At 40.5% G+C, this 16500-nt stretch overlaps 1 protein-coding gene across 2 annotated transcripts in view; it reads left to right on the top strand.

Moving 5' to 3' along the window:
* The first annotated feature begins 4066 nt into the window (after positions 1–4066).
* Positions 4067–16500, top strand: part of lrp5 (low density lipoprotein receptor-related protein 5) — a 221366-nt gene continuing 208932 nt past the window's right edge. For both annotated transcript variants that reach the window (XM_072272622.1, XM_072272621.1), the window contains exon 1: positions 4067–4253. In XM_072272622.1, coding sequence (XP_072128723.1) covers positions 4199–4253 — 55 coding nt within the window. In that variant the 5' untranslated portion in view covers positions 4067–4198. The remainder of the gene's footprint in view (positions 4254–16500) is intronic.

Genomic DNA, 16500 nt, shown 5'->3' with positions numbered 1-16500 from the left:
ATGCAGGGTGACTTGGATAGGTTGGGTGAGTGGGCAAATTCATGGCAGATGCAATTTAATGTGGATAAATGTGAAGTTATCCACTTTGGTGGCAAAAATAGGAAAACAGATTATTATCTGAATGGTGGCCGATTAGGAAAAGGGGAGGTGCAACGAGACCTGGGTGTCATTATACACCAGTCATTGAAAGTGGGCATGCAGGTACAGCAGGCGGTGAAAAAGGTGAATGGTATGCTGGCATTTATAGCGAGAGGATTTGAGTACAGGAGCAGGGAGGTACTACTGCAGTTGTACAAGGCCTTGGTGAGACCACACCTGGAGTATTGTGTGCAGTTTTGGTCCCCTAATCTGAGGAAAGACATCCTTGCCATAGAGGGAGTACAGAGAAGGTTCACCAGATTGATTCCTGGGATGGCAGGACTTTCATATGAAGAAAGACTGGATGAACTGGGCTTGTACTCGTTGGAATTTAGAAGATTGAGGGGGGATCTGATTGAAACGTATAAGATCCTAAAGGGATTGGACAGGCTAGATGCGGGAAGATTGTTCCCGATGTTGGGGAAGTCCAGAACAAGGGGTCACAGTTTGAGGATAGAGGGGAAGCCTTTTAGGACCGAGATTAGGAAAAACTTCTTCACACAGAGAGTGGTGAATCTGTGGAATTCTCTGCCACAGTAAACAGTTGAGGCCAGTTCATTGGCTATATTTAAGAGGGAGTTAGATATGGCCCTTGTGGCTACGGGGGTCAGGGGGTATGGAGGGAAGGCTGGGGCGGTGTTCTGAGTTGGATGATCAGCCATGATCATAATAAATGGCGGTGCAGGCTCGAAGGGCCGAATGGCCTACTCCTGCACCTATTTTCTATGTTTCTATGTTTCTATTTTCACAGCATTTGTGAGGAAAGTGCATTAATTTCCAGTTCAAAGGTAGAACAACAGACTTTCTAATGAGTGGAGGCTATCTATGTCCTTTCCATAGATTACTGATTGATTTAGGCGGGTGAAAAACACTTTGTAATTGTTACAGATACAATGCATGTTAAAAGTCAGATTCTTTGTCTGACATCCAAAATTGGATGAGCAAAAGTATTGGGAAATATTGTTCTTGGCCTTCATTATAGTCTCCATTCCCATATTACTGATTTAGTGCCTCTCTTTGGCAACTACTTCCTAATGAACCAGACTGTCTGAAGTCTTGGTGTCAAATATGATGCCAAGTAAAACTTCTACTGCATATCTCAGACATTATTTAAGGCCACTCACCCACAGCATTATAAAAATTGCTCAGACATACTTTGCCTCAGCTCATCTGCTGATAAAACCTTCATGCTGTTGTTGCCTTTAGTTTATCTATTCCAAAAGTCTCTTATTTGAATGTCTTATTCTACCCTCAATAAATTAATTTACCCAAGGTTTTGCTATGCATCTCTTTAGAACTGCAAAGATGTTTACCTTTCACTCTTGTGCTTCATGCCCTAAATTGGCTTCCAGTTAAGCAAAGCCTCCAGAATTTTACATGCGACACACGCAAAATGCTGGAGAAACTCAGCAGGCCAGGCAGCATTATGGAAAGGAGTAAATAGTTCATGTTTCAGGCTGAGACCTTTCATCAGGACTGTTTTCCATAGATTCTGCCTCGCCTGCTGAGCTCCTTCAGCATTTTGTGTGTGTTGCTTGGATTTCCGGCATCTGCAGATTTTCTTGTCTTTGTGCTACTATTTTGTGTGTTTTTGGGACCAGTGCCATTTCAACATCTCCACTTTCTTAGAAATTTGAACAGATTTAGTATGTCAACTAAAACTCTGACCAACTTCCATAGATGTACAGCGGATAGTATCCCGTCTGGTTGAATCATGGCTTGGTTATGGAAACACCAATACCCAAAAATGGAAAAGCCTATAAAATGTGATGGATATAGCCCAGTCCATCACAAAAAAAACTCTGTACACCACTGAGCACATCTACAGAAAAGCTAGGACCCCCCATCTTCAAGGCCATGCTCTCTTCTTATTGTTGTCATTGGGAAGAAACTGCAAGAGCCCTAGGTTCCACAACACCAGGTTCAGGAAGTTATTACCCTTCAAGCATCAGACTCCTGAACTAGAGAGGTTAACTTCACTCACCTCAGCACTGATTTCACAACATATGGACTCACTTTCAAGGACTCTACAACTTATGTTCTTCATGTTATTTATTTATATATATATATTTGCATTTGCACAGTTTGCCTTCTGCGTGTCAGCATCAGTGTGCAGTTTTTTAAAATTGATTCCATTCTATTTCTTTGTTCTGCTGTGAACGCCTGCAAAAATGGATCTCAGGGAAGTACATGGTGACACATATGTACTTTGATATTAAATTTATTTCTAACTTTGAAATGCCTCCATGGTCTCATCCATATTCAGCTACATCTGCTCTCTCTGTAACTTCCTTCCCTTCTCTTCCCTGCTTTATTGTGTTCCTTTTTGTCAACCTCTTTGACTGAGCTTTTGGATATTTGAAACTTGAATAATCATGCATTTATGTGGTACCTGGACCATCCCTCCCTGTACGTCTGAAAACATACCAGAGCCAACAAATACTTCAGAAGAGGGGTAATTTCTGCAATGGAGAAAATACTTCTTAATGTAGCTTGGCATCGAACTGTTTGATAAATACTTCTGAAATTCCTTGAGATTTCAGCTACTAAAGGGTGCTATATTACGTTGCAATTCCACATAAAGCAGGTTCCTAATTTTAGCCAGGGAGAGGCTGACTGGAGTTGAGTTACTTTCTCTGGTGAGCAAAAAGTTGAATGAAACATATTGATGTTCACATCATGTAGTAAGGAGTCATAGAATCAAACAGGGCAAAGCAGATAATTGTTTTAAATAATTTCCCTGGAGAGAATAACTAACTGCTCAATCTGAGTCACACTTCCACATTACTGTTGCGAAATGCTGCCGGACATCAGACTATTCAGAATGCCAACAAAACCCTAGTTTTAATAAAAGAAAATGGATCAGGTGAATTAAAACGGACAAAGTAAAACATTGTTCAACATTTCCGAGTTAAAAATCACCTGGGAGAAGGGTGACCAGATGAACATCTACAATTACTAAATGTAAACTAAAATGACGTTGCGGACATTTATTTCTGATTTTTCATAAGTCACATAACGATGTCTCTTTCCAAATCTCCAGGTGAAATAGCAAATGAAGCAAGAAATCAGTACATATACAATTGAGCGTATGCAGTGGCACGGTTGTGGTAGTTTGGGTTGAAATGGGGAGCTCTACATGCACACATGGGTAAAGCCGCTTGGGTACGAAATTTTGGATGAAACATTTCTGGAGTATTTAAACAAAGAAAAATAGTCATAAGTGCGATATATTTTCAAAGTTTCAATGGGCCAGATTCCGTGAAGGTGCGAGTTCCCCTTCATAGTTGAACAAAGATAATTTGCTGTTTGCCTTCACACCAATTGGTGGCAGTATTTTTTCCCATGTATTTCGAGACGAATGTTGAAGTATTTAGCTCATTTTTTGCAACAAAATGCACCCACATATAGGTAATCGTTCACTTTGCGTGGCTCGTATCGCTATCTTTACTATCTAGGAGAAGTTACAGGGGGAAACATTCACATCAGAGAGGTTTTTCTTGTTTTCGATAGTTGAGAACCTACTGGTTCAAAAACACTTGTGGAAATACTTTTCGTTCCCGGGGCATAATTGATTTTCAACGCGCGTCTGCAAACTGATCTTGTAGGAAGAAGTATAAAACTACTTGTAACGTAACGTGAACGCGATCGTTCGCTCTACTTAGCGACACTCTTTCAGACGATCCCATGGCAAACAGCCAAATCGACACATTCTTCAGGTCAACCGAACTTCTGTTTGGAGAGAAGGGAGGACAGGGAGCCGAGAATGCCCCGCCTCCTCTCGTTTGTTACTGGACGGATAGGAGTCAGCGATTTCGCAGCATGAAAGGGCAAGCGTACAGGGCTCATCGGGCGATTGGCTAAGGAGTGCTGTCAATCAGAACGAGTGGCTGGGCTTCCGTTGGCGAGTTCGGTAGTGGTTGGGGGGAGGGAGGGAAAAGTTGTCCAGCGGGGACGGAGCTGGCGACAGGGTAGCGAGCGAAGGCGATCTTGTGTGTGGTGGTACATTGTAACTATGTGGCCCGAGTGAAGCACTTTCACTTCTTTTTTCCAGCTACAAATGGAGACTCTATTACTAACGCTGATCGCCTTTCGCCACTGTCTGATTGCAACAGGTAGGTGTGGGTTGTGTATCTGTTGTCCAACTGGGTGTTGTTATCTCTGATCTTACCGGGGGCTCTGCATTGTTGTTTCATTGCATTTCTATTTGTAGTAGTTGCAAGTTTTAGGGAAATCAACTGCTTCCAAGTGTAGTGTGGCAACGCAAAAAAAGTTTCCAGACTGCTATTACTGTAAAGCGAGTTATTTTTCTTCAAAATGCGTGAAAGATCATATTCCTTCTGATCGCATATTCACAGTTGGTCGTTAGTAGTAAATACTAAACTGTGTTTTGGTTAAATTGAAACAGGTTACATTTGCAAAAAAGCTTCTATGAATACATAAATTATTCTAAGGCCGCGGATACAGGCGTTCAAGACGTGTCGGGTGTCACCTGGTAGTGTTCTGAAAAGTTTGTCAAAATGTAGCTCGCGACCGATGTAAAATTAGCATTTGCAACGTATAATGAGCAAGCACCAAGTCTTCACAAGAGTGGAACTTGTATGTGTGATTGCTGGCATTTTACTTGGTTTAGTACGATCACCTCCTTCATTTAATGTCTGTGTATGTCTATGTGAATGTATTTATAGTGCGATATTTCTGTTCTGGAAAATGACATCTGTACAGTTTCAAGAAGTAGTGAGTTTCAAACTGTTAGCGAATCGGGGTAGTTAATGAATAATCTTCAGTGGACAGAAGCTGAAGATAAGCGCACAGTTTTTCCACGAAATGTGGACTTTTTACATGTGTGAAGTGAACACGTTGAAACTAAACACTGAAAATTTGGAATGGGAAAACTTAGGGGAAGTAAGCAATTTTTAATAAAAATGTACCAAGAATGGGAATTCATGCCCAGAGAGCTCCTATAGAAAATAAAAATACTTACTAATTACTTGCGCTGAGCTTCCCCGATCCAGGCTCTTCCGTTTAAACCCAGTTTTTCATGTAATTTTTGATACAACAAAGTGCAATGCAATTCCTTCTTTCTAAACTTTGTATCCCCAGTGAGTGTGTTCATTTTAAAGGATGGGTTTGATTCCAATACATTGCAACGTCAGATACATCGGACTGAAAAATATTCAATGATCAGTTCCAATTATCTAATTTTTAAACTATTCTTCATCATTAAAATCTAAACATGCATTTGTTTAACATTTACAATTAAGAAATATGGAATCATAAATTATAGAAATGGTGTTCTAAACTTTATTCGATGTATATGCAGTGATATGCCAAATGTTCTAAGTTATTGTATTAGGAAGATATACATTTATTCATTTGAGGAGTATTTGGCTATGTTCTGAATATATATGTGTGATCCAGAGATTCAAGTACTCATTGTAACATAGTTCAACTTTTGGGAAAGCTTACTTTCTGTGTGTTAATATTTAAAACTGAATAATTGGTATGTTTTTGGTGATCATTTTACTCACATCTGTCTGTAGCAGGCTTCTCTTTTGTCATAGTTTGGTAATACTGGGATGTATTACAGAATTGCCTCATTTGTAGATGAGATGGTTTCAAAAATAGAGCATGTTAGCCTTTTAAAATGATATATTTCTTTTTTAAAGTCACTATCCACACTACAAAGATGAGTAGACATTTTTTCTCATTTAATTGTACTGAGTGGTAATGTAATGATGAAAACTTGAATTATCAATGCATAATTCCATGTGGGCCATGGAACAATGCAAATCTTCCTCATTATGTAATGAGTTATTACAGAATTTAGAGACCAAAATGGCACGGTGAATTTACTTAGCAAACTTACTGACTCCAGGTAGATTCCATTATCGTTTCCTTAATTTTGTGCCCAGCAAGATAATCTCAGTTGGAGAGTGACAATTGGATTGGCTTTGGGAAGAGAAACGAAAGCTGGAAGCAGCAATGGTCAGCATGCAGTTACTAGACTATTGTAAACAGCCATATGGTTCATTCATGTTCCTTGTGAATGGAAATTTAATGCCTTTCATTGGTCTGGCAGATATGTGACCCTAAACCCACTCGTATAGTTGATTATTGACTGCCCTCTGAAATAATCAAGTTACATGAACCACAACTTTAAATCATAAGAATTAAACGGATGGATCACTTGATGTGAATGTGGGCACTGGATTCACATACAACAGTGTTGCTCCTCACCCAGTCAACCCTTGTAAAAATTCTGTGAACAAACTTCTGGAGAAAGGCTCTAAGTTGGGAGATGAGCAGCAGACTGACACTATCATACTGGCAAAATTACTTATATTAGCCGATGTCTCACATTCCTTCATCTCAATCCCTGACTCCATCCTGAATCATTGGTAGAATGTGTCTATAATGATATGGAGCTCGGAAGGAGTGCAACTGGGAGTCCTTAATGTTGATTTTAGACGCAATAAGGTATCATAAGGTCAGGCTTTAATACGTGCAAGAAACTCTTCTCGTTACTGCCTACCACCCTCACTCAACTGTTCAATCATAACTTGTTACTGTTGACCAAAGTTCGGGAGAAGTGCTGTAAGCTTTTTTTTATTATTATATATTGCATTCCACCGCTGCCGCAAAGACTACAGACTTCAGGGTATACAGTTGAGTCAGAAGTTTACATACACCTTAGCCAAATACATTTATCTCAGTTTTTCACAATTCCTGACATTTAATCCTAGAAAATGTTCCCTGTCTTAGGTCAGTTAGAATCACTACTTCATTTTAAGAATGTGAAATGTCAGAATAATAGTAGAAAGAATGATTTATTTCAGCTTTTATTTCTTTCATCACTTTCCCAGTGGGTCAGAAGTTTACATACACCTTGTTAGTACGTATTTGGTAACATTGCCTTTAAATTGTTTAACTTGGGTCAAATGTTTTGGGTAGCCTTCCACAAGCTCCTCACAGTAAGTTGCTGGAATTTTGTTCCATTCCTCCAGACAGAACTGGTGTAACTGAGTCAGGTTTGTAGGCCTCCTTGCTCGCACATGCTTTTTCAGTTCTGCCCACAAATTTTCTGTCGGACTGAGGTCAAGACTTTGTGATGGCCACTCCAATACCTGACTTTATTGTCCTTAAGCAATTTTGCCACAACTTTGGAGGTATGCTTGGGGTCATTGTCCATTTGGAAGACCCATTTGCGACCGAGCTTTAACTTCATGGCTGATGCATTGAGATGTTGCTTCAATATATCCACATAATTTTCCTTCCTCATGATGCCATCTATTTTATGAAGTGCACCAGTCTCTCCTGCAGCAAAACACCCCCACAACAAGATGCTGCCACCCCCATGCTTCACGGTTGGGATGGTATTCTTCGGCTTGCAAACCTTACCCTTTTTCCGCCAAACATAACGATGGTCATTATGGCCAAAGAGTTCAATTTTTGTTTCATCAGACCAGAGGACATTTCTCCAAAAAGTAAGACCTTTGTCCCCATGTGCACTTGCAAACTGTAGTCTGGCTTTTTTATGGCGGTTTTGAAACAGTAGCTTCTTCCTTGCTGAGCAGCCTTTTAGGTTATGTCGATGTAGGACTGGTTTTACTATGGATATAGATACTTGTCTACCTGTTTCCTCCAGCATCTTCACCTTTGCTGTTGCTCTGGGATTGATTTGCACTTTTTGTGCCGAAGTACGTTGATCTCTAGGAGACAGAATGCGTCTCCTTCCTGAGGGGTATGACGGCTGCGTGGTCCCATGGTGTTAATACCTGCATACCATTGTTTGTACAGATGAACATGGTACCTTCAGGTGTTTGGAAATTGCTCCCAAGGTTGAACCAGGCTTGACATCATTTTCTGACCTCAATCCGATAGAAAATTTGGTGGGCAGAACTGAAAAAGCGTGTGCGAGCAAGGAGGCCTACAAACCTGACTCAGTTACACCAGTTCTGGCTGGAGGAATGGAACAAAATTCCAGCAACTTACTGTGAGAAGCTTGTGGAAGTCCACCCAAAACGTTTGACCCAAGTTGAACAATTTAAATGCAATGCCACCAAGTACTAACAAAGTGTATGTAAACTTCTGACCCACTGGGAAAGTGATGAAAGAAATAAAAGCTGAAATAAATCATTCTTTCTACTATTATTCTGACATTTCACATTCTTAAAATAAAGTAGTGATCCTAACTGACCTAAGACAGGGAATGTTTTCTATGATTAAGTGTCAGGAATTGTGAAAAACTGAGTTTAAATGTACAAACTGTATTTGGCTATGGTGTATGTAAACTTCTGACTTCAGCTAGTTTGCTGGTGATATTAAACCTGATTCTTATTCTGAAGCAGCAAGGACACAATGTATTTTCAGTGGGGATATCATTGTTCACTACTAAGAATGGTTTCATAGCACCACTGAACTGGTGCATTCTGAAGAATAGAGCTGCTATGGTGGATTGCCAGGAGGTGATGAGTGAACAACATGAGCAGTAAACCAAACTGTCCTGGTCCTCACTTAGCTTCCTTCTGTAGATGAACTGTCAACCATAAGATAGGTTGGGGTGTTCAAACCAAGGACACCCTCCTTCATGTGTGGTGGCATTTACATCATGCATAATGGGATCTTTTTGGAACCAGTTTATCATTTCAAATTTGGGCATCCACGAAGCAGCAGCAGAAATGTATCCCTCCACAGTTTGTAAACTCATGTATGTTTATCACAGTACCACCACTGTTTATTAGAGAATGCGGAAGGACATGCCAGGATCAGCAACAGGTGCATCAAAGAATGAAATACCGAATGGGCAAAGCAACAACATAACACCATTTGTGCAACAGGGTTTGCAAGGAGCACCCTGCTTCAGGCTCCAATAGATTTGGTCCAAATGTGTAAAAGAGTTGATTTCCTGAGAAAGATGTATGGGAACAAACTCATCTTTTGACAGATTGACATCAATAAGCCCTGGTTAAAGTGAAGTCCATGGAAATCAGAGAAAACCTTTCTGTTTGCTGGAGAATGATACTATTGGAAGACGGTTGTGTGCTTGTTAGAAGTTAGTTATTTCCACTCCAATTCATCATTCTAGATGTTTCTCCGGATAGTTTCTAGAGACAGCCATCCACAGTAGTGTCATCAGTGAGATCATGTAAGAATTTCAGAAGAGGAAATATTTGCTAATTATTCCACATTATTCAATTCCATTTACAATTCTGCAGAAAGTCGTACAGATTTTGTCTGTAAACAATAAAACCAAGAGAGCATTCAAATGAGGACTGATAAATAATAATTTTCACCCCCAATAAAAGCAATTTCGGCTGAGAGAGAATCAAACCATCTCCTGATGGCAACGACAATGTCACTGAAAGTCAATCCTTCAGTATAAATACCCTGGTGATCAGCAGTAACCAGTATCTTAAACGGACAAATATTGTGGTTTCCAGAGAATGTCAAAGGTTATTTACTTTTGGATGACTTGCTTTCAGTCTCCCCAAAGCCTTTACATTGTTTCAAGTCACAAGTAGACTGAGGAAGTGTGTAAGATGACAGGCTGGTAGTGCCAGGTTGAGGAGGTGTGTCGGGGCAGGGTTGGGAAAACTGTGGCAGGTGAACCAGTTTGGCAGGAGGTTGGGAACCAGAGCGCCAGTGCAGAAAATGGAGGGTTTGAGAGGAAGGTAGACATAATACCATAAGATGTAGGAGCAGAATTAGTCCATTCAGCTCATCCAGTCAGCTCTGCCATTCCATCATGGCTGATTTATTATTCCCCTCAACCCCATTCTTCTGCCTTCTCTCCGTAACTTTTGACACCCTTACTAATAAAGAACTTATCCACCTCCACTTTAAATATACCCAATGACTTGGCCTCCACAGCTAACTGTGGCAATGAATTCCACACATTCACTTCCCTCTGGCTAAAGAAATTCATCCTCATCTCTGTTCTAAGTTGACGATCTTCTAGTCTGAGGCTGTGTCCTCTCGTCCTTGACTCAACCACTATAGGAAACATCTTCCCTATATCCACTCTATCCAGACCTTTCAATGAGATATACTCTCATTCTTCTAAGTTCCAGCAAGTACAGCCCCAGAACCATTATGACTCCAGAAATGTTAACCTATTCATTCTGAGAATCATTCCTGTGAACCTCCTCTGGATCCTCTCCAATACCACTATATCTTTTAGATAAGGGGTACATAACTGTTCACAATACTCTGGTATGGTCTGACCAATTCCTTATTAAGCCTTAGCATTATATCCTTGCTCTTGTATTCCAGTCCTCTCAAAATAAATGTTAACATCACATTTACCTTCCTTACCACTGACTCAACCTGTAAGTTAACCTTTAGGGAATCCTGCACAAGGATTCCCAAGTCCATTTGCACCTCTGATTTTTGAAATTTTTTTCTCCCTGTTTAGAAAATAGTCTCTGCCTTTATTTCCTCTACCAAAATGCATGACTATATACTTCCCTACACTATATTCCATTTGCCACTTCTTTGCCCATTCTCCCAATCTGTCTAAGTCAGGGGTTCCCAACCTGGGTCCACGGACACCTTGCTTAATGGTATCGGTCCATGACATAAAAGTAGGTTAGCAACTCCTGGTCTACATTGTTGTGCTTCCTCAACACTATTTGCCCCTTCTACCTATCTTTTTATTGTCCACAAACTTGTCCACAAAGCCATCAGTTCTGACATCCAAATCATTGACAAATATCATAAAAAGAAGTCCCAACTCTGACCCCTGTGGAATAATACTAGTCACTAGCAGCCAACTAGAAAAGGCCCTCTTCTTCCTATTCTTTGTCTCCTGCCAGTCCACCAATCTTCTATACATGCTAGTATTTTTCCAGCAAATTTGTTGTCTCTTATCTTGTTAAGTGTGGCATCTTGTGAAAGGCCTTCTGAAAATCCAACAATCGCTGACTCTCCTTTGTCTATCTTGCCTGTTATTTCCTGAAAGAATTCCAACAGATTTGTTAAGCAAGATTTCCCCTTAAGGAATCCATAGTGACTTTGGTCTATTTTATCATTTGCTTCCAAGTACCCTGAAACCTCATCTTTAATAATCGACTCTAACATCTTCCCAACTAATGAGATCAGGCTAACTGGACTATAATTTCCTTTCTTCTGCCTCCCTCACTTCTTAAAGAGTAGGGTGATATTTACAATTTTTCAGTCCTCCAGAACCATCCCAGAATCTAGTGATTCTTCAAAGATCATTACTAATGCCTCCACAATCTCTTCAGTTACCTCCTTCGGAACCCTGGAGTGTATTCCATCTGGCCTCTAGGTGATTATTACCTTCAGACCTTTCATCTTCCGAAGCACCTTCTCCGAGGTAATAGCAACAATACTCATTTCTTCCCCCTGACACTCTCGCGTTCCTAGCATATTGCTAGTGTCTTCCTTAGTGAAGACTGACACAAACTACTTAAGTTCCTCTGTCATTTCTTTGTCCTCCATTACTACTTCTCCAGCATCATTCTCCATCAGTCTGATATTCACTCTTTGCTCTCTTTTACTTGTTGTCTATTTGAAAAATCTTTTCATACTCTCTTTGATATTATTAGCTAGCTTCCCTTAATAGTTCATTTTTTTTCTCTCCTTAATGACATTTTTGGTTGCCTTTTAAAAGCTTCCCAATTCTTTAACTTCTGACTAGATTTTTTTCTATATTGTATGTCCTCTCTTTTGCTTTTATTCTGTCTTTGACTTCCCTTGTGAGTCACAGTCATCTCATCTTCCCTTCAGAACACTTTTTCTTTGGGATGCATCTATCCTATGCCTTCCAAATTGTCCCCAGAAGCTCCAGCCATTGTTGTTCTGCCAACATCCCTGCTAATGTCCCTTTCCAATCAATTTTGACCAGCTCCTTTCTCATGGCCCTTTAATTCCCTTTACTCCACTGTATGACTGATACATCTGAATTAATCTTCTCTTTCTCAAAGTGCAAGGTGCATTCTATCATATTATGATTGCTGCTTCTATAGAATCCCTTTACTTTAAATTCCCTAATCAAATTTAGTTTATTATACAACACCAATCTAGACGTGCCTTTCCACTAGTGAACAAACTGTTCTAAAAAGGCATCTTATAACCATATAACCATATAACAATTACAGCACAGAAACAGGCCATCTCAGCCCTGCTAGTTCGTGCCAAACGCTTACTCTCACCTAGTCTCACCGACCTGCACTCAGCCCATAAACCTCCATTCCTTTCCTGTCCATATAGCTGTCCAATTTAACTTTAAACAACAATATCTCAACCTGCCTCAACCACTTCTGCTGGAAGCTACCACTCTCTGAGTAAAGAAGTTCCCCCTCATGTTACCTCTAAACATTTGCCCTTTAACTCTCAAATCATGTCCTCTTGTTTGAATCTCCCCTACTGTCAATGGAAAAAGCCTATCCACGTCAACTCTATTTACCCCCTCATAATTTTAAATACCTCTATCAAGTCCCCCCTCAACCTTCTACGCTCCAAAGAATAAAGACCCAAATTGTTCAACCTTTCTCTGTAGCTTATGTGCTGAAACCCGGGTAACATTCTAGTAAATCTTCTCTGTACTCTCTCTATTTTGTTGACCAGAACTGTACACAATACTCCAAATTTGGCCTTACCAATGCCTTGTACAATTTTAACATTACATCCCAACTCCTATACTCAATGCTCTGATTTATAAAGGCCAGCATTCCAAAAACTTTCTTCACCACCCTATCCACATAAGATTCCACCTTCAGGGAACTATGCACCATTATTCCTAGATCCCTCTGTTCTACTGCATTCTTCAATGCCCTACCATTTACCATGTATGTCCTATTTTGATTAGTCCTACCAAAATGTAGCACCTCACATTTATCAGCATTAAAGTCCATTTGCCATCTTTCAGCCCACTCTTCTAACTGGCCTAAATCTCTGCAAGCTTTGAAAGCTACTTCATTATCCACAACTCCACCGATCTTGGTATCATCTGCATACTTACTCATCCAATTTACCACCCCATCATCCAGATGATTAATGTATATGACAAACAACATTGGACCCAGTACAGATCCCTAAGGCACACCACTAGTCACCGGCCTCCAATCTGACAAACAGTTATCCACCACTACTCTCTGGTGTCTCCCATCCAGGCACTGCTGAATCCATTTTACTACTTCAATATTAATACCTAATGATTGAACCTTCCTAACTAACCTTCCGTGTGGAACCTTGTCAAAGGCCTTACTGAAGTCCATATAGACAACATCCACCGCTTTACCCTCGTCAACTTTCCGAGTAACCTCTTCAAAAAATTCAATAAGATTTGTCAAACATGACTTTCCACGCACAAATCCATGTTGACTATTCCTAATCAGACCCTGTCTATCCAGATACTTATATATACCATCTCTAAGAATACTTTCCATCAATTTACCCACCACTGACATTAAACTCACAGGCCGATAATTGCTAGGTTTACTCTTAGAACCCTGGAATCTTGTAGGCATTCTATAAATTCCCTCTCTTAGGGTCCAACCAGCACCAACCTGATTTTCCCAATCTCCCTGCATATTGGAATCCCACATGACTATTGTAACATTGTGCATGCCTTTTCTATCTCCCATTCTAATTTGTAGCCCACATCCTGGCTACTGTTTGGAGGCCTGTAAAGGGTTCAGAGGTACATTTATGATCAAAGTATGTATCCACATACAAGACTGAGAATTGTCTTCTCCAGATAGACATGAAATGACAAACATTAAAGTTGTTCATAGAGAAATATCAAACCCACCCCCCGCACAAAAGAAGAGCGACATTTGGATCATCAATCCCCAAACACTTCCTCCCCTGCACAAATCGGAACATCGAGCACAAACCTCACTCCCCTCATACAACAAAACGGAAAGAGGTGGGTGAAAAATACAAATATGAAAAACGTAATTCTGAGAAATTCCACAGTCCACAACACAGAACCATGGTAACATCTTACTTTGACAATGAAAGAGAGAGACTCGACATGAGAGGCCCACCCTGCCTGCCACAGTGAGCCACACAGTGATACGCTGCCCAGAGACTCCTCGGCAGCCATCAAATGGAAGGCAGTTGGCACTGAACTCTTGCTCTTGCTCGCCTTTGGCATTCACCTCGATGTCTCCATCTTCCACAGCACTTTAACCTGTGATTAATGTAAGCTTTGATCGGCAAAATGGAGTCGAACATTGGCTCGCGTCCCATATATACAACTCACAGCAGAGTTACCCCACCCACCCGCCTACCTGCTGGTCCTTTCGATGTAAGGTGCATCCTTAGATGTTAAGCTCTCATCTATGATCTTCTTTCAGCCACGACTCAGTGATGCCCACAACATCATAGCTGCCGATCTCTAATTGCACTACAAGGTCATCTGCTTCTTTTCATATACTGTGTGCATTCAAATATAACACCCTCAGCCCTTTTCGGATTTTGTCTCCAAGTTACACTTCAACTCACCCACTGACTGCAATTTTGCCCTATCATCTGCTTGCCTTTCCCTTCAGTGTCAGTGCACACTGCATCTACTTGTATCTCAGCTGCTTCATCCTCAGCTCTATCATTCCGGTTCCCATCCCCTGGTGAGGAGTGAGAATAGGCAGGAACAACATAATAAATACAATGAATTGGATGGGTTCAAGTGTGTATTTTAATGCTAGGAATATTATGGGTAGGGGTAATGAACATATGGATCAGTACCTGGAACAATGATGTTGTGGTCATTACAAAGACTTGGTTGAGAGAGGGATAGGAATTGAAGTTTATTGTTCCTTGGTTTTAATGATTCAGATAAAAAATAGAGAAGGAAGTAAAAAGGTAGCAAGTGAGGAATTGCATTATTTATCAGGAATAATATCACAACTGTACTCATAGGGGACATAATGGGGAGCTCATCCACCGAGTGTATGTATATAAGTAGAATTCAAAAATAAGAAAGGCACATTCACTTTGATGGGATTCTATTACAGTCTTCACAATGGCCACCTGGAAATTAAGGAAATTAAGAAATTAGGGGAGGTGTAAAAACAAGGTTTTTTGTTGCGGGTGACTAACTTCACTAAAATAAAGTAAGATCTCCATAGTGCAAGAGGCTTTGAAGGAGCAGAATTTGATAGATGCATGCAGAAGGGTTTCTTAAATCAGTATGTACATAGACCCAACAAGAGGAGGGGCTATAGCAGACCTGGAGCTGGATAATGATCCTAACAAGGTGACTTGACTTTTCAGTGGAAGAAAAGTTAGGGAACAGTGATGACAAAGTCTGAGGTTTTAAAATAAGTGTACAGATAAGTATAGACCTATTAGGCCAGAACTAGGGAGAGTTAGTTAGATACAACTGTTTTGGAGTAAGTCCATATCTGATTTTTGGAGGGTGTTTAAAGCCCAACTGCACAGAGTACAGGACAGGTGGGCAAAGATGGTGAGATCAGGTAGTCTTGGACGTTGAAAGAGGAAGTGAACATTAAGTAAAAGGAAGGTTTAGGAAGCTAAAATCAATCAGTGCCCTTGAGTATTAAAGGGAAGTCAGAAAAGAACTCAAGGGAACTTGGAAAGCCAGGAGGGACCATGAAGAGTCATTGGCAGAGAATCCCAAGCAATCTATATATGTATTTCATAAAGAGCAAGAGAATAACTAGAGGGTGTGTAGGGTCACTAAGGATAAAGGAGATGTGCTTTGACGCAGGGGATGTGGGTGAGATCCTAAATGAGTACTTTGTAATGGTATTTACCAATGAAAAGGACATGAGGGATAGTGATATCGGTGGGGAGCGTACTAATTTGCCAGAACGTTTTGAGATGAAGGAAGAGGTGGGAAGAAGGATCCCTTTAGGAACATTAAGGAGCATAAGTTCCCAGAGTCTACTGGGATACACCCCAGGTTGTTGAGAAAGGCAAGAGATGAAACTGCTGGGGTCTGGATGAATATCTTAATGTCCTCTCTGGCCATAGTCATGGTTCACGAGCATTGGCGAGCAGCTTATGCTGTTCCATTATTCAGGAAGGAAAACAGGGATTATCCTGGAAATTATAGACCAGTGAGTCTTACATCATTTAAGAAACTTACTGGAGAGGATTCTTAGGGATAGAATTCCTGAGGATTTGGATATCTATGGTCTAATTAGGGACATTCAGCATAGTTTTTTGTGGCGCCTGTCACACCTTACTAACTTTACTGAGTTCATTGTAGAGATGTTGAAGGTGATTGATGAAGATACAGCTGTGGATATTGTCTACATAGATTTTAGTAAGGTGTTTGACAAGGTCCCTCATGGGAGGTCTGTCCAGAAGATTAAGATGCATAGGATCCACATTGAATAGGCTGTTTGGATTCAGAATTTGTTT

This window comes from Mobula birostris, chromosome 11 (assembly GCF_030028105.1).
Source record: "Mobula birostris isolate sMobBir1 chromosome 11, sMobBir1.hap1, whole genome shotgun sequence".
In the NCBI taxonomy this organism is placed as follows: Eukaryota; Metazoa; Chordata; class Chondrichthyes; order Myliobatiformes; family Myliobatidae; genus Mobula; species Mobula birostris.
The sequence above is the reverse complement of the archived record's forward strand: the minus strand, read 5'-3'. Positions and strand labels throughout refer to the sequence as shown.